The 18547-nt window shown below is 43.6% G+C and overlaps 2 protein-coding genes across 2 annotated transcripts; one reads left to right on the top strand and one right to left on the bottom strand.

The window, feature by feature from the left end:
• Positions 1-639: 639 nt before the first annotated feature.
• On the bottom strand, positions 640-4289 carry LOC137788086 (tubulin beta-4B chain). Its single transcript, XM_068580913.1, has 7 exons — positions 4129-4289; positions 3820-3928; positions 3152-3262; positions 2726-2970; positions 2281-2603; positions 1845-2189; positions 640-1209 (listed from the first exon to the last, which is right to left on the bottom strand). The coding sequence occupies exons 1-7, from the start codon at positions 4183-4185 to the stop codon at positions 1062-1064; spliced, it is 1338 nt and encodes a 445-aa protein (XP_068437014.1). The 5' UTR covers positions 4186-4289; the 3' UTR covers positions 640-1061.
• A 1352-nt stretch (positions 4290-5641) lies between these two features.
• Positions 5642-16769, top strand: nrde2 (NRDE-2, necessary for RNA interference, domain containing). Its single transcript, XM_068581187.1, has 19 exons — positions 5642-5725; positions 6386-6491; positions 6911-7108; positions 7223-7363; positions 7587-7852; positions 7946-8166; positions 8551-8775; positions 8962-9151; positions 9363-9496; positions 10362-10482; positions 10586-10761; positions 10851-11022; positions 11141-11361; positions 11479-11962; positions 12946-13355; positions 13527-13666; positions 14558-14699; positions 16175-16246; positions 16454-16769. The coding sequence occupies exons 1-19, from the start codon at positions 5665-5667 to the stop codon at positions 16577-16579; spliced, it is 3606 nt and encodes a 1201-aa protein (XP_068437288.1). The 5' UTR covers positions 5642-5664; the 3' UTR covers positions 16580-16769.
• Positions 16770-18547: the final 1778 nt, after the last annotated feature.

The raw sequence follows: 18547 nt of genomic DNA on the forward strand, positions 1-18547 counted from the left end.
AATGGATTCCCTTCTCTTTAAAGTGTTAGCCCCTATTCTCCCTGTCTCACTGACATGAATCAGAATGTTATGTAATCTGTGTGTAAGTTAGCATCCACAGATACTTATTTAATGTGGTCAAATGATATTCTCTCCCAATAATTCCCACCGTTTTGGAAACATCTTTCTTTGAACATACTATATACATATGAATGCATCACAAGGTCAAAAAACTAAAATATTAGGTGAAGAAAAAACGTTGGCTGTTATCAGCTCTGTGGCCTGTTCTGCTGGACAACTTCCTTTAACCTGATGGACAGAAACTTTACATAACAGGCTTACGTCAGTGATTTTGCATGGATGTCACACTAAAACATTCACCCACTCAAGAAAATCAAAGTTAAAAGACAGTTTGCAGAATCAAACCATTAAATTATAGCCATTTTGATTAAATGTTTATGAATAAATTGGTCAAAGTACAATACTGAGGAACCACTTATGTTCCGTGATGGCATGAGACAAATAGTCTAGCAGTATTACAAAACCACCGAGTCTTTAAATACTGATGCAGTAGAGATAAGTTTGAGATATATAATTTGAGATATAAAAAAATAGGTTTAATAAACAGTTGTATATGTCACCACAAGTAAACACACAGTGTAGAACCAATTCATCAAATCTTTATTCAAATCCAGCTAGACAGTCGATAGTGAAGCACTTGCCACTTCCTGACATTATCTCTAGCTTTCAACTCAGTGCATGGAGTCATTTTTATAACATTTTGCTGAATGAAATAGTTTTATTCCAAAACAAGGAAGTAAGAAGAAGAAAGAAAAAGAGACAGAACAAACATTTAAAAACCAAGGCCGGATGGAGAAAACCTTCCACCCCCTTGCTAAGGCCGGACAAGAGATCAATATTATCTTTTTATGTTTATCACTGGAAGTACTGTATGATTCCTTTACATTTTTGTTCAAATTATTGTTTTAAAGCCGGTAATCAATGAATTCTATGACCATATGAACATGTTGGCCGAACAGTAACAGTTGCATAGAAAGAAAGAAGAAGGTCGTGGTCGGTGTCTAGGCCATGTCCTCTTCACCCTCCTCCTCAAACTCGCCCTCTTCCTCAGCAGTGGCCTCCTGGTACTGCTGGTACTCAGACACCAGGTCATTCATGTTGCTTTCAGCCTCCGTGAACTCCATCTCGTCCATGCCCTCGCCCGTGTACCTGGAACAAGTAAACTCTTACTCACATGCATTAGGTCAAGGAATTGTGGGTAAAGGGCGAATTATACTCTTGCAACTACAACTGCGGCTGGCCACGCAGTCAGATTGACGGTCTTGTTTTGGTTTATAATTCTCTTGCGTTTTCCATACACCAGAACAATAGATGGTGCAACGACCGTTTAGAGTCGATCTGCACACCGACATTCACCGATATCTCCCTCCAGGAATTCACCGCCATCTGTGTGTCCTTATACTCAGTCAGCCGGGTTATATAAATGCTCATATTTGCGGACCTCTTCAGCCAAACGTTCTTCAACGGGATCCATTGTTCGTGTTTCTGCTATGGCTTTTAAAAACAGCGGTATTATGCTATGAAACCGGAAATGCGAGACTCAGAAAGGATGTGGTTAGCGGACCAATCATAGCCTTCCAGGCTTGCGTTGCTTTGACGGATAGTCAAAAATGACGCATAGTCAAAAATGACGCATGCAAGCACGCAAAATGGCCGATTTGACAACGCAAGGGCGGCCATGCGTGTCTTGCGTGCTTGCGTCTCTGCGTAAAACCCGAGTATAAATCAGTCTTAAGAAACAAGACAGGTAGGGAAACTCCTCCCCACTGTCTTCTTTTACTTACCAGTGGAGGAAGGCCTTGCGGCGGAACATGGCGGTGAACTGCTCTGAGATGCGCTTGAACAGCTCCTGGATGGCCGTGCTGTTGCCAATAAAGGTGGCGGCCATCTTGAGGCCGCGGGGCGGGATGTCGCAGACAGCTGTCTTGACGTTGTTGGGGATCCACTCGACAAAGTAGCTGCTGTTCTTGTTCTGCACGTTCAGCATCTGCTCGTCTACCTCCTTCATGGACATGCGGCCCCGGAAGATGGCGGCGACGGTGAGGTAACGCCCGTGGCGGGGGTCGCACGCTGCCATCATGTTCTTGGCGTCGAACATCTGCTGGGTGAGTTCGGGGACCGTCAATGCTCTAAAAGAGGACGGACAATGTGCATTAGGATTTATTTCAACTGTATTTACCTTAACGGAGCCTGTGAAAAAGCGAGCTCCTGCCTCTCTACCTGTACTGCTGGCTGCCTCGGCTGGTCAGCGGGGCAAAGCCCGGCATGAAGAAGTGCAGCCTGGGGAAGGGCACCATGTTGACGGCCAGCTTTCTCAGATCAGCGTTAAGCTGACCGGGGAAGCGCAGACAGGTGGTCACCCCGCTCATGGTGGCAGAGACGAGGTGGTTGAGGTCCCCGTAGGTGGGCGTGGTGAGCTTTAGCGTGCGGAAGCAGATGTCATACAGGGCCTCATTATCAATGCAGTAGGTCTCATCCGTGTTCTCCACCAGCTGGTGGACGGAGAGGGTAGCGTTGTACGGCTCTACTACTGTGTCCGACACCTGAGAGTGAAGGGATGGAAGGAGAGAGACGACCAAAAAGAGGAAGATGGGAATGGCATTAAAAGAAGCACATAGAGTGACAAATATTGAAAATTTAAATATTTTCTAGATGTTGTGCGAACCTTGGGCGAAGGCACCACGCTGAAAGTGTTCATGATGCGGTCCGGGTATTCCTCACGGATCTTGCTGATGAGCAGAGTACCCATGCCGGAGCCGGTGCCCCCTCCAAGGGAGTGCGTGAGCTGGAAGCCCTGGAGGCAGTCGCAGCTCTCTGCCTCCTTCCTCACCACATCCAGGACCGAGTCCACCAGCTCGGCTCCCTCGGTGTAGTGGCCTTTGGCCCAGTTGTTTCCCGCTCCACTCTGGCCTGTGGTATAAGCAAATATGGTTATCTGTCACCACTACGGTGTCTACCAAGTCCAACACAATGCAGCGAAGGAGACCGGCTCCTTCACTCATGCATTGAAAACCCTTTCAAAATAACTTATGTGTGCCAACATCTATTTAGCAGAGTTAAAACATGCATTGGTCCACATTTAGATTCTCACCAAAGACAAAGTTGTCGGGTCTGAAGATCTGGCCAAAGGGACCAGACCTCACGGAGTCCATTGTGCCTGGCTCCAAGTCCACCAGCACTGCACGGGGGACATACTTGCCACCTGGAAATCAAAAATAAAAGAAAAATAATTTTAAAAAGCAGACAAAGTATTACTATTATTATTACAAGTTAGACACACAGTTATGGAACAATTTCTTAAGAGGCGAAAGCCAACCAGTGAGATTTTAACCTTTAAAAAAAAGGGTGTATTAAGTACTTTCCCTTTTTAAATGTTAATCACACAAGTGATATTTTTTTTCTAAGCTAAATTGTACTTCTTCGCGAGAGAGAATACCGCCTTTCCTTTTTTATTCGTTCATAAAGCCTCAATAGCTCTACAGGTCGTGGCCTCAAAATAAGACGACGCGTAAAAAGTGAACACCCTTGTATGTATCGTATATTTTAGGCCAATATCTCCAGCGAGCTGTGGGGGGAGGAGGGGTATGTTGACTTGCTGCGCCATGGAAACGGCACCAGTAACTAGGAAGGAGAGTTAACCGTGACTTGGAGTTGCATCCACCGGGATGGTGGGGTGAAGTCTCCCTGTCGGACCGCGCCAGTACTAGCTAGCTAACCCTGACTGCGCAGCTCCGCGACCCGACGCGGAGCGCCATTCACCTGATGCCTCGTTGTAGTACACGTTGATGCGCTCCAACTGCAAGTCGCTGTCCCCGTGGTACGTCCCGGACGGGTCGATGCCGTGCTCGTCGCTTATCACCTCCCAGAACTTTAGGGGGAAAAAAAGAATAAAAGAAAGTAAATGACAACGACTACATTAACAAGCTTACCAGCGTGACGTAGGCTAACTGCCACTATTAGCGCCGTTGCTAAGTAAGCTAGTTCATCTGCCCGCCCAAACTAAATGTAACGTCCACGCACTTGTTCATCGAGTTAAGACTTCACTTTAAAATTAAAAAACGTTCATACCTTCGCTCCGATTTGGTTTCCACATTGGCCCGCCTGTAAATGGACGATTTCCCTCATTTTGATAGTAATTTAATAACTTCGAAACAAACGACTGAAAACAGAACAAGTTGCTTCACTCTCGCGCTCAACCAACGGACTAACCTGAGAAGGTTACGGGGTCGTGCCAACACTAGCTCACTGTGAACGCTATTGGACCAACGAAACGTCCGTCAAGGCAGAGCGGACATCTCATTGGTTAAACAAACTTGGTTTAGAGTTGTGATTGGATGGCACTCTGCGAGAGCTCCGTAGTCCTGGTAACGCCAAATAGACTCAAATACACAGCAGCGTTTCTGAAGAGACTGAACCAAACCAGATAAATGTGATAATAGATCAGTCAAGCGATTGAGCACTTTCACGAACTATTTTGGGTGATATTGATATTTTAGTGTGATGTTGTAGGTCCTATCCTAAAAATCTAATGTTTCACAAATAAAGTCAAATAATTTACTTCAAGTTTTCCTCCTCCACAAATGACCCAAGAACCACAGACATCCCATAATAATAATAATAATGTTTTACACAATAGAGTGCACCAAAAGCCTGTGGAACCAGTATATTGAATAGACATTACCTTTACCCCCTTATTATGTTATTTAACAGAACAATTGAGATGCAATTTGAAAGACAGTTGCAAAGGTGGTTTAGTCAACTAAACATTAAAAATCAACTTCTGACTTTTTTATTGACGCATGCAGTCCCATTTCAATCCTTCACAACAGAGAAGGCATATGGCGTTCAGACTGCCCCCTTTAGTTTAAACCTCCTCTTATAATGACCTGACATGTGTTCTAGCAGATAAAGCTAATCCCTTGGTCAGAGATTTCCGGGGTGAGCAGAAAAAAAGGTTCTTTCTGACCTGAATCCTCCCAAATAAATTGTATACCTCTTTGGCCAGCAATTTTAAATACTTTTACGTTTATCACTCTTTTTATGAATGCTATGAATTATTTTATTATGAGGTGGAGGATTGTCCCTGAGCATACACGAAAGAATGTATTGTGTGGATGTCCTTTCTCAGAATTTGGAGGGTGAATTTAGTTGAATTTATCCTGGGGAGCAACTTGGAAAAAAAATATACAAAGCTTATATTTCTGTTATTATGTTTGTGACCATAATAAAGGCATAATTTGCCAATGAATAAATTGGTCCATTTTTGTTCTTCCAAGAGACTTGATTATTTATCTGAGATAACGAAGGACGATAAAGAAAAAAAAAAAAAACAATTAAATAGATGAATACAATTTCAAAAATAAGATGTAATTCAATTATTTTCCTATATGTAGTTAGAATATTTAATTGCGCACGTAACTGTGTGTTTTTATGAACTTTTCAGAGTTTATAAAATAATTTTAAAAACATTGGTTTCCATATTTGATTCACCAACTCAACAATAAAAACGATATTAGGATAATAAAACGGGTTATTACATTTTAGAGCGCTTCCCTCGTCAAATGACGTCATGTTCCTGCGACTGTTTATGTGCGACACACCATCATGGCTCTGTTTCCAGCGTTTGCTGAAGTAGAGAGTGACAAAGTAGAAGATTCGTCCAAAGGTGACCGCTCTTTCATGAAGCTCCTGTTTTGATATGGACCGATAGTGCCCCTCAATGCTGTGTTTTTCATTGAGTGGAAAACATATAGCTGGAATTAGCTTTCCTGAATGACAGACGTTAGCGTTAGCTTACTTTCTTTTTAGTTGGTTTATATTACCCGACACGATGACTCCTGAAAGCGTAGGAAACCGTCTTCTATTTGTTTGCCTCGTTTTTGATGATGCTGTTGTTACATTCAGTTAATAATAAACCGGGCAAACGCGGTGTTGTGGTTGCGTGAGCAACGACACCCGGTAATGACAACAACGTAAATTCGCTGAATTTCTGCTGATAACCGAGGAGTTGTTTCCTCAACATATTGGGATATGTGTTTTTAAGGGGAAATATCTTTCTGTCACTACCATTACTTCCATGTATACGTGGTTCTAATACTATTCAGGATCCTGATCCTCGATGGCAGTGCAGGCTTGTCTTTGACTCATAGACTGATAGTAATTTGTCTCCCGCCTGAGTTAACACAGTCTGGTTCTTTCTGGCTTCCTAGACTGTGGTGTACTGACCTGTCATGTGGATTCATCACATGTAAACATCAAGATCTCTCTGTCCTCTTCCTCATTACTAAATAACGCTGTTTTTTTTTCACCCACTCTCTCCTTTTAGAATTAAGCTGGCTGAACAATAAGAGTTTTCAGACTGGGGATGCCCTCTCTCTTCACAATCGTTATTTTGAGCAGACCAGCGCGAGGCCGAACAAAAAGGAATCAAGGTACGGATCACAGTTGTTTTTTTCTTTTTTTTGCAGAAACAATACTCGACATTCTATTTTACATGTTCAACCCTGTGGTTTGTAACGTCTTTTAGATTTCTTCCAAAGCCATTGTCAACGACACAAGGTGTGATTTTATTGTTGCTGCTGTACGATTGTTTTATTACATTTTCTGATCTTTTTACATTGGACATTTATCTGTCTGTTTATTTGTTTCTAAGTTCTCATTCTTAAGTTCTCAGATGTGTGTCTGTTTTCCTTCACTGTGACGCACTTTGTTTAGAAACTTGCAAAATTAACTTTTCCCATACGTGTATTAAAAGTACGGGAACATTTGTCGAATCAATTCTTGGTTTTGCTTGCGGCAGTATATTCATGAGTTCATGTTGGGTAACTTAAGTTCACCTTATAACCCTCAGTGTTGGCAGAGATGTGAGCTCTGTAGAGGAGGAGGAGGAGCAGGGTAATGTGTCATCTAAAAAGAAGAAAAAGAAGAGTGAAAAAAAGAGAAAAAAGAAGAAAAAACACAAAAAGAGTGGGAGACACTCTGACAGCAGTGGAACTGACTCCGAAACCATATTCCCCAGTGACCTCAAAAGGGAGAAAAAAGCAGATGGGTACAGACAGACGCACACTTTACATCACACATGCTTACACTCTGGATCTTGTACACTATAGCAATGGCTTGCTCCTGTTCTGTGTTCATGGTTTGTGTCTGTGCTACCATGTAGTCCGCAGGTTGCTCCGTTAGCAAGCTGTTTCTCCTGGTTGGATGACCTGAAGTCGCCCACGGAGCAGCGGTTCTGTCTGGACCGCAAACCCGACCCATCCAACTGGACCTACAAGTCCCTGTACAGAGGAGATGTAGCCAGGTAACACACACACACGCTTACATTCTGCACCATGAGGGCAGTGCCATCGCATCTTTTTCCTTCTCTTAGTGACTTTCCCATCTCATGCAAACTACCTTCAGTTAGTTCTCCCTTTTAATAACAAATCAAAACAATTGGGAAAGACTCTGTGTGACTCTTCAGAGGAGTAAACATAAAAGCCTTGATGTCCTGAAAGTATGTGGAAACTCTGTGTGTGTTCTAGGTATAGGAGGAAGGGCAGATCGTCCTTGGGCCTGGACCCCCTCAGACAGGGAATCAGCTGGGAGGAGTCAGAGTCGCATAAGAAACAGAAAGGTGGGGAAAGGAAAAAAGCAGCCGACAGATACTTCTCTGCGGTCAGTCGGCAGCTGCTGAGTTCCGAGCCTCCTGTTCCCTCTTTACCGAGGGTTCCTGGGTGCGGCAACGCCATCAGCCCCACCCCCTTTCTCCCACTGGGTGACAACGAGGAGAACAAAGGAGGGGAGACTGGTATGAAATTTAGCCACAACAGGTTAACAACCTCAAGAAGTAGGACAAAAAAACTTCAGCTGGTGTGACAGAAAATGTTATGTGTCAATTCAGGTGGCAGACTGCCGACATCATCAGTAAACCCTCTCGGTGTGTATGACTCCTCCACGGCCCTCTGGCTGCAGGGGAAGGGACAGGAGCAGCAGCAGCAGCAGCAGGACACCCAGACGGGGCAGAGCACAACGCTTTTGATCGGGAGGACTGAAGAGTTTAACAGGCGGCTCAGAGAGCAGCCAGCAGACACGCAGCTATGGATACAATTCATTCAATACCAGGTGCAAAGACTCTCCTTTTGTTCCTATGCAGCCTACCTTTTTATTACCCTTCACTTGCTTTGAATTGCGGCGACGTCCCGTATATTTTGTTGGTGTAAAGGTCTGTGTCGGTGCTTGCGTGGTTTGCACACTTGTGTATTACAATCAGGTTATTAAAGGCCTGATTGTACATATTTCTCATCATTAAGAAAACCCCAGATTAAGACAAAAACCAAGAATATGTGAGTGTCTCTCAATATTTCATGAAGTCTCTATCTGGTCTGTGACCCTCAAGGCCATTCAATTGGACAATGGATCGTCATATCAGCCCAATGTAATCAGCAGATTATTCCAAAAGTTATTCCGATGCTCCGCTACTGCTGAACCGCTTCCCTCCCTCATCAGGACGAGCTGAGTGCGACAGCGTTTGGCGGTGAGGAGGAGCAACAAGGCAGCGACACGGCCGAGCGGCACAAGTCTTCCTACAAAGCCGTGCTGGAGAAGAAGCTGAGCATCGCGGAGCGCGCAGTGGCCACCAACCACAGCTGCGTGGCTCTGCAGCTGGAGAGGCTACGAATCTGCCAAGAGCTCTGGGAGCCCTCGGTTCTGGCTAAAGAATGGAAGAAACTGGTCAGTATACATGTCTTCCTGTGTTTCCATCAAACTCACACAGTGCTTCTGAGTTTTGACATGTTATTTATTTTTTTACACTTAAAAAGAGTGGAACATAGCTGTACTCTACATTTTGTATGTAGTTTATTCTGTTTCACTCCAGTAATTCCAAGGCTAACTTGTGTTTTATCTGTTGTGTCTCAGGTGTTCCTCCACCCAAACAGTGCCCCCCTGTGGAGGGAGTATCTGCTGTTCACCCAGAGCTACTTCAGCAACTTCACCGTGTCAAGGGTCAACACCGCGTACGGGAAGTGTCTGAGCACGCTCAGTGCGGTGCGCGACGGCAGCATGGTCTCTCACCCGGCCATGCCAGGGCTTGAGGAGGATATGTTGGGTAACAGAGATTTCTTTTAGTCGTTTCTTACCCAGTGGTTCTTCAGTTACACTGCACAGTTTCGTTACCAGCGTCTGTCACAAGGCAGTCGCGAGTGATCCATCACATACGTATTAGTTCAAATGCAAAGCTTTTTTGTTTTAGTGCTTAATGCTTATTATTGAAAGTTGTTGTAATTGTTCCCGGTCGTCTTTTCTCTCTTTCTGTCCAGATATCTTCATCCAGCAGTGTCATTTCCTGCGTCAATCTGGTCACTCAGAGAAAGCAATTTCTCTGTTTCAGGCCATGATCGACTTTACGTTCTACAAACCCGACAGCGTACGGAAACTGTCCACCAAGCAGCAGGTAAACACACACACACACACACACACACACACACACACACACCTTAAAGAAATATAACTTCATAGGCATATCCTAACTTTTAGTATTTGAATGGCAAATCTCAGCCAAATGCTGGTATCGTGCCCATAGTCTTATGAGCTCTGTGAGCTCTCCTCTGCGTGCTCGCAGGGCAGTCATTCATTTCTTTGCCCATGCTAAGAAAGAGTCAAGCACATGGCCTCTCAGAAAAACCACAACTTGTGATGTTTACACTTTAGTTTAAAAAAAATCTACAACGTGGTAAGTAGAGAGCCTCAGAGATGGTGGGAGGTGGATCATGTCACCTGTGGACAGAGTGAGCAGAATCTGTGAATAGGGAGCGATGCTTTTACGATTGGTCTGGTTTGTATTAAACATGCACACGACGACATCACCCATGCAAGCAGGCGACTCAGAGCACGTTCCTCCCAATGGGATCATGCTATTATAACGATTGACAGCCGGTGCCAGAAGGGTGCAAAGAAGCGTAGCAGTGTGCCAGCACAAGCAGTGAAGAAGAAGTCTGCTAGCGAGCAGACACGGGTAAACAGCACAGGATTTAAATAGATTTTTATTTAGATCTCCATGATACACACAATGTTAGACTGAATGTAACTTTTTAATTTTAACAAGAAAACTCCATAGGGCACTTTTTAAAACTAGCAGACATGAGAGATAGAGTCCTCTCATCTAAAATTATGCAAGAAAGCGAATATGTTTCCCACTAAAATGTTGAAAAGCAAAATGTGGTCACCTGGAATGCTTCTTCTTTTCATGGGCATTGTAAATGAGGATACCCACCAGTGCTCCTGAATTCGAGTTGAATTCTGTTTTTGTGTGTGTACAGGTTGAGTTCTTCGAGCCGTTCTGGGACAGCGGGGAGGAGCGGGTCGGAGAGTTGGGGGCCAGAGGCTGGAAAGCCTGGATGCTCCAACAAGAGCGAGGAGGGTGGCTGCAGCCCAGTGCAGGTAAAACGCACAGACTGACCTTAATCCTGAAACAATCTCTGAATTAATTTGCAAGCTAAAATAATAAAATCAACGTGTTCTTGTGTGTGTGTGTTTTTCGCAGAGGAAGAAGAGGAGGAGGAGGAAGAAGAGGAGGAGGAGGTGAAAGATCGGAGCCAGCCCAGATGGACAGTCTGGTTGGACGTGGAGCCGTCTCGTGAAGCAGCTCACTGGCTCCCGTGGAGGCCCGACAAAGCCAAGGGACAGTCAGAAGTGGACTGCGAGGACCCGGACAGACAGGTAGGGATTTAAAATGTGGAAGCCCATTTGCAGTGTGCGAAAACGACCGCTTTGTTTGACTTCATCTCTCTCTTTCTCTCCAACTGCAGGTGTTGTTTGATGACATCGGCCCGTCCCTAATTTGTCTGTCTTCGGCAGAGCTCCAGCTACGTCTTCTTCTCCGTTTCGTCTCCTTCCTCGGGCTGCCTGTGGACTCTGTGCTCTCTGCTGCCCCCTGTCAGCCTGGCCTGCTGCTGGAGAACCTTTCTCTGCTCACTCACGGTAAAAGAGGCTACAGCTTTAATAAAATACACTATTTATTTGTATATATTTTGTATTAATAGAAGGAACAACTTGAAGCCAGTCGTTCATACAAAGCTGACTTAATGCCACGTCCTAGGTAATGATCCCAAGTGTCCTCTGACCTCCCACGACCTACCTGACCCCGGGTTTAACTCTGTGGGTCACACGACCACCCTCCAGGGAACGAGGAAGTGGGTGGGGCTTGGGAAGCTGGGCGAGAGGTTTGTCGCCAACGTCTTCAGTGTGGTCAAACCTGTCCTTCCTGCCCACCACCGAGCCGCCCTGTCACTCAGCTGGATGCAGTACGAGAAGCTCAAGGTAGGAGTCGGGTTATCGGACTCCAAGTTAAATGTTGGAAGAAAAAGGTCAACTTTAAGTGAAACAAAAAAGTCTGACCTCTGCACTGATTTACTCATTTGTGCATGTACATGTCAGGTTTTGCGCTGCCTGCGTAGCGGCAACAAGAAGCGCCTGCGCTCTCAGGGCAAGAGCAGCAAGCGGGTTTCCAAGCAACTGCTCAAAGAACCCGACAACCGCTCGTCGTTGGCGCTGTGGCAGCAGTACGCGCACCTGGAGTGGATGCTGGGCAACCTCGAAGAGGCTCGCAAAGTCTTCTCCACGGCCACGGCGATGGGGGGAGCCACGGGGCTGAAGAGCCCCGCCCTCTGCGAGCTGTGTCTGCAGTGGGCCCAGCTGGAGGTGGAGGACGGCTCGAGCGCGCGGGGCGGAAGGCTAGCGGACGCCGCCGCGTGCCCGGCTGTTTGTGTGCTAACCCGGCTAGCAGAAGGAACCTCCTCGTCCTCACAGCCCCTCACGCCGGTTTCCATCCTGAAAGCCAGAAAGTCGTACGAGCAGGCTCTGGCTGCCGGCTTGTCAGCCCTGGACCAAAGCCTCCACAACCCTCAGGCCAACAAAAAAGGTTCACTTGTTAAACAACTTCTGTGTGTTTCATCTGTCACGAAGGGGCGACATGTCTTATAAAAGCTCCAAATCTGTGGTTTTGCATTTAGTAATTGTTCTGAAACATGGAACAACAATCTTCGGTAACGAGTCATTATTACCAGTTACGCACCAGTCCAACTTTTTACTCACTTGTCTACCGATACCTAGTATTGATTGGATACCGGTGCTCTTTCTAAATTCAGGAAACATCTCACTCTGTGAAACTCATTGGAGTCATTTTCATATAAGGTCACATGAGAGCAGGGATAGCTGTGACGCTAAAAGTTGAGTCGTCGGCTTGTTGTGATTAAATACATTGCATTGATAGCAAAAACACAGAATTTTCCAATGAGAACGAACTGCATTTATTGTGCATTGGTGCATAGCTTATTATTAAAAAATACTAGTATAATTATTTTTAATTAAATGAAAGTATTGCCAAACTAATGGTAGCCACTGGCCTCTCCAGTCTACGTTCTATATTTAGTAACTGTTCTTACCAGTCAAGCTAAGGCATTCAGTTTCTTGCAGGTTAAAAAGCCAACAGACAAATTTTAATTAAAACTAGTTATAATAATAATAATAATAATAATAATAATAATAATAATAATAATAATAATAATACATTTTATTTGTATAGCACTTTACAAGGTACTCAAAGCACTTTTATGTAATGCATCAGTTGAATGCAGAACCCAAGATGATGAGGACTTTTTCGCGTTTTGTCACGCAAGGAAAAGTACAGGTTTAATAATCAAATGAATGATGGCTGAATACCATTTAACTGCTTTAATTTTAGGATCCATGTGTTTTGCACGCTAGCTCACTGTAACACAGGCATGATTTACTGGCGCACTTTTGTTAATGTCATTTGTAACAACTGTACTGTTCCTACAGTGACAGGTTTGAGCAGCTATCTGTCATTAATTTGATCCCTTCCTCTCATTTTTTCACCGACAGCTAATGAGGACCTGCTGGGAGACAAGCTGAGTCTGAGGGGCCTGGTAGGCTGCTACGCTCTCTTCCAGTACCTCACGATGGGCGTCCAAGCAGCGAACGCCGTCTACAGCCAGGCTAGAGAGAGGACGGAGAAGCTGCACCACACGCTAACGCAGAGCAACAGTGAGGGGGACGAGGCCAGCCGAGCTGGCACCGATGCTGGCCAGTCTGCGGCGGACTCCAGCCACACCAGAAGGCACTGTGTTCCCAGGCTGGCCTCCGAGTGCGAGGCATTAGCGGTGCAGCAGGCAGCGTTGCTTAGGTACCACAACAGCGTCAGTGTGTTTCCTCTGGCAACCCTGAGACAAACGCTGACCTCTGCCCTCACCACCTGGCCCAGCAGCGCGCCTCTCTGGAGCATATATGTACAGGTACATACATTGTCTCCCCACAAGAGACCAACACTAATTTGGTATCTGCGTCATCGTGGGTTTGAATCAAATCAGTTCGTCATTTGCAAGGAGCTTCTCCCACTAAATTTTGTAGCAAATCCGTACTTGTGTACTCTGGCACGGTGGCCCTCATTTGACCCTGTGTTTCAGGTGGAGAACCGTTACCATAGTGCCGGCCGAGCGCGTCGTTTCTTTCACTCTGTAACCAGGGATAGCAACAGCGTGGTGCCTCGCCTCTTTGCCATTGTTGCTGAACAACAAAGGAAGCAGCTGGTGGACGCTGCTCAGAGGTAAGAGCAGAAAGGATGATGGGTAGGCGCGAAGTCCTCCTGTGTTGTATGTTAATAAGCGTGGTAACAACTCCCTCATCAAGATGCCATGATCATTGTTTTCTCTAAACCCCTTTTCATTATATTACGGGAGCAACTGAGAGAAAAAACATCCTGAAAAATGATTTTTTTTAAGAAAGTAAAATAGGTTTTGCCAGAATAAGAAAAGTTCCTTATTTATTTATTTTTCTTTCCTCTGTAAAAACGGGGGAAAAAAAGTTTTGACAGGTGACTTTTTGTTGTTGTAGCAAATCCCAGTTTCAGCCACAAGAGGCTGAAATTTAATGAAGAGCATTTGTGTTTTCTTCCCATGAGATTGTATTTCTCATGTACTCTAAACACAAGCTACATCTACTGTGTTTTAGCAAGTTATTTATATTTTGAACTCTGGTTTTATATGACTGTTGTGGCTAGCTCGTCTCCCAAAGTCTCATTTGATTGGATGATTTGTTTTGTAGACACCCCTGAGTGCAGGATAAGTCAATAAACATGTGTTCCCTTTATTGCATAATAGAAACGACATACTAATGTAAAAATACTCTAATGTTTTTTATTTAATATGCCAAATATGTAAAAAAAACATCATATTTGGCATATTAAAAGGGATTAGTGAACAATTAACACAGGATTAAATCTGGGGAAATTATTATTTTTTTTGCAAGGAACGGATGCTCTTAGGCATTAACACAGGAGAATACTATTTGGATCAAATTTAGAAAATGCATCACCAGAATATTTTCCTCACTTGTCTCTCAGAGCTTCTGTGTTTATGTCTGATACGCCAAGAATCTATTCAAATTCCTATTGCCTACATGACCTCTTATATATTGTGTGTTTCCATGGTCATTATAGGTCTTGTTGCCATGATGCTGCCTTGCCCATCCTGCCCGAGAATGGCCTCAGCAACCGTATCCGTGGACTGTTTGAAAGCGCCATAGCAAGCGAAATGGGTGCTCACTGCCCTTTACTTTGGAGGATGTACATGCACTTTCTGGTGAGACAGCAAATAATGCTCATAAATTCCCAGTGGAAAAAGTTAAACGTATTAAGGACCCAGGCAGGACGTTAGCGTCTAGCATTAAAAATACTTTCAAAGGAATCAAACTCAAACACAAAAATGATCACATTTTGTTCATTCTGTGTGTTACCCTCTCAATTGTTTTTCAAATATTGACCGTGCGCTGCTCTTGGCGAGAGTCAGACTTGCTTTTATCCTTGTAGTAAACATTGGGCGCTGCTACTTATTCGGGGATAGTAACTTGTCCCGGGGTCACCAAAATAACTATCAATACTGTCAACACATCCGGGACCCGAGTTCTGTCCTTCACAATAAGATATCACACTTCACAACTCCAAACCATGCAATAAAAGCTCCGTCATTTCCATTTGAGTGTATACCATACCACCTGCTGGATGCTTTGTTAAACTCTTCATGTCAGTCTGGCAAAACAGCAGCTGATTCATGGTGTTTCATGCTCAAACAGGTTTAAAATTAGTAAATTCATGTTAAATGTTGAATAGAATCACACATCATTAATAGAACATTGGTCTTTTTTGGAAAAAAAAATATATACAACATCATATCTGACCATATTCTGGAGAAAGAGCTTTATTTCATGTGCCTAACAGGAACCTGGCATAAACCACGGGACTACTCCGTGGTTAATGAAGCATGTCCCGCTGGCTATATACATGGAGAAAGCCCATAGCTGTGGTCGTGGTGGTGGACGAGCCATCATGCACCGGGCTGAACTAAAACTGTCTTTACTGCCAATGCCTGATCTTTCCTCTCTGGAATGCATGGCCTTCAAATGCAAATCTCCTTACTCCATGGGAGTGCTTCTCACATACCGCCCTCAAATGCCAAACCCATCTTTTCTACCTAACTCTGCACTATGTAAACTAATATTGTCATTGTTGGTGATTTAAATATCTATGTCGACAACCCCTCCTGTCAGTTTGCAGATGATTTCCTGAGTCACACCGAGGGGCACACTCTGGATCTGGTTATCACTGACTCTGTTCCCATCAGTAACCTACAGATTTATGATCTTTACGTGTCCAACCACAAGGTGGTCTCAATGGCCTTGACTTGTATGCTGCCTACTATTAGATCTAAGCTTCAAATGTCTTTCTGGAACTGGAAAAGCATTGACTCTGCCACTATGACCATGGATCTCCAGCACATCAGCTAATGAAACCGTCTCTCTGACCACTTAAGACAAAACAGACACTAGACTCTTTTAAGACTGGGCTAAAAACCTTTTTATTCAGGGATGCATTTTGACTTTGTGTTAAATCACTGTCAGCTATTTATTTTTGTATTATAGTATGTTATGTTTGAACTGTTTTTTATTTGTTTTACTATATATCAGCTCTGTGGAACTCTGAGATTCTTTTGCATGAAAGGTGCATTACAAATAAAATGCATTATTATAATTATCACATATGTGTTGTGTGTATTTGCAGGTGTCTGAAGGGAAGGTGGATAAAGCCACAGGGATCTTCTACAAGGCCTTACAGAATATTCCCTGGGCTAAGGTGAGCTACAGACTAAAAGTAAACAGGATCCCTGGGTTTCCTCACAGCAGCTGACCTAGGGCTACTTCATTCTTAAATTGTACGTATGTGAAATCAGTTCTCTCTCTCTCTATCTCTCCCTGTGTGTGTGTGTGTGTGTGTGTGTGTGTGTGTGTGTGTGTGTGTCTGTAAATTTGCATTTATGCAAATGTGTGCATTTGGGATCAGGGTCTGTACATGGACGCAGTGCAGCTGTTTCCTGAGCATCTACAGGAGTTTGTAGATCTGATGACGGAGAAAGAACTCCGACTTCGACTGCCTCTTGAAGAACTGGATATACTACTTGAGGACTGAAAACACACACACACACACACACACACACACACCTCATTCAAGAACATGAGTTTGGTTTACTTGCAACATGCCAATGTTGGCATACTTAATAGCAAGAAAAGGAGACACACACATTCGGATACATACACTCACATTTAAAGAGTGAACTTATGATTATCCTTTGTACATGTGTTTTAGTACCAGATACTGTTAATAAATATATTATTCTAATGTGTTGTGTTGTGTGCTTTGTAGATTCGCTTATGCATACCTTTTAGTGCATTTAAATCTAATTAAATAGCATATTTTTAAAGTTCATTACATGTTTATATTAGATGTGGCAACTGCACATAAGAGACTAATGCAATTAATTGTAAATAACTACTGAGATAAATAAGATAAAAATACTTGAAAATGCAGCGTAACACCATCTCAGCATTTCACTGTGGATGTAAAAATGCATATGCCTCAACTTGTTAATAATGCTTTGGACACCACTGTTTTAGGAGTCACCAGAGGATAATGAGGTAAAATGATATTGTGTCCCTGCACCTTAGTGATGGACGATCTTACCCAGTAACCAAGAATAGAAAAGAACAGGCTGGCAGTGTCAAGTTCAGGAAGTTTTCACTTCTTTAAAAGTGAGTTCTAGCTTTCAGTTATTTTGTATCTTCAATTTCATCATATGAAAAGTAAAGTACTTCTGCAAAATCTGACACAAAGTTGAACCATGCATTGCTATATTTGTTGTTCATTTAAATCAACTAGTTTTAAAATTTCCAATTTTAACATCGGAAATTTAGTCTCAGTTTCAAGCTTGTATACCCGCGGTGAGTTTTTTTCATTCACTTTCTCGACTCACCTGTGAATTACCTGGAAGTATCACCTGCCCTATTTTGTCACTCACAACGCGGCACATACAACACACAGGAGCGGTGGAGTCGCTCCCTTCTGCCGTGCCGACGTTGCCGCGCCGTGGTTTGACGCATTGCAGATCCGCCCTGGCCAATCAGCGGTCTCTGTACACTGTGCAGAATATTGCAGGTCTCTTCTATCCAATCAGAATACGTCTCTCAAACGCAAAACCCCAACTTCCCCAGTGCCGTCACCCGAATATATCCTTCCGCCGGAATAAAAACCTGTACAACACAAACTAGTCCGTCACTTTGACACTTTAGACAGTTTAAAAAAACTAGTATAAATAGACACGAGGAAACCTCTTGCCTTTTTTCTTTAAAGTTGAATGACCACTATTAATAAGAATGACTCAATTAATGTAATAAAAGTCAAGCAGAATTATCCTCACTCAGCAAACATACAGCCTATTACTGTGTTAAAGAAGACTAATGTTTTTCCTTGAAAACAATTCTTACGGCTATTTAATTGTTAATGATGATGCTTCACAAATATTTTATTAGGCTTACAATTTCAAGCCATGTGGAAAAATACAGAAGCCTGTTGCAGTTACTCAGGTTTATATTGTGTCTATGACTTTGATGCTCAATAATGGGCTCCAGATAATGTGTTTTATGACTGCATATGTTCATAACAGAACAGTGGGCTTCATCATTTAATATGGTCTCACCTGAGCATAGTTACACTCCTGTCAATGTATCTAAATCTCTGAATACACAACATCAAGGGGGCGCCTGGGGCAAAGCAGACAACTACGTTGGGTCCACATAACAATATCATCGGCTGTATACAATATCAACTAATAAAGCAGGCCCTTCATCGGTCTTTGCCATGTTCTGTAAACGAACCTTGTATCTAGAGGTTCAATGTTGTGCATATTCCGAATACAATTGTGTTTAAACACATCGGAACAAACAGTGACAGAGTACACAGTGCACATAGGGCGTTATATGTGGTGTCAGTAGCTGGTGGTCAGCACATTCTTGCCCAAAGGCCCCCAGAAGTTAATCCAGTCTTCCACAGCATGCAAACCCTTTCACAAACAGTCTTATTCAGCACTTACTTACTTTTTTA

The sequence above is a fragment of the Clinocottus analis genome, unplaced genomic scaffold, assembly GCF_023055335.1.
Source record: "Clinocottus analis isolate CAN_PGR_092001 unplaced genomic scaffold, fCliAna1.0.p SCAF_17, whole genome shotgun sequence".
Taxonomy (NCBI): domain Eukaryota; kingdom Metazoa; phylum Chordata; class Actinopteri; order Perciformes; family Cottidae; genus Clinocottus; species Clinocottus analis.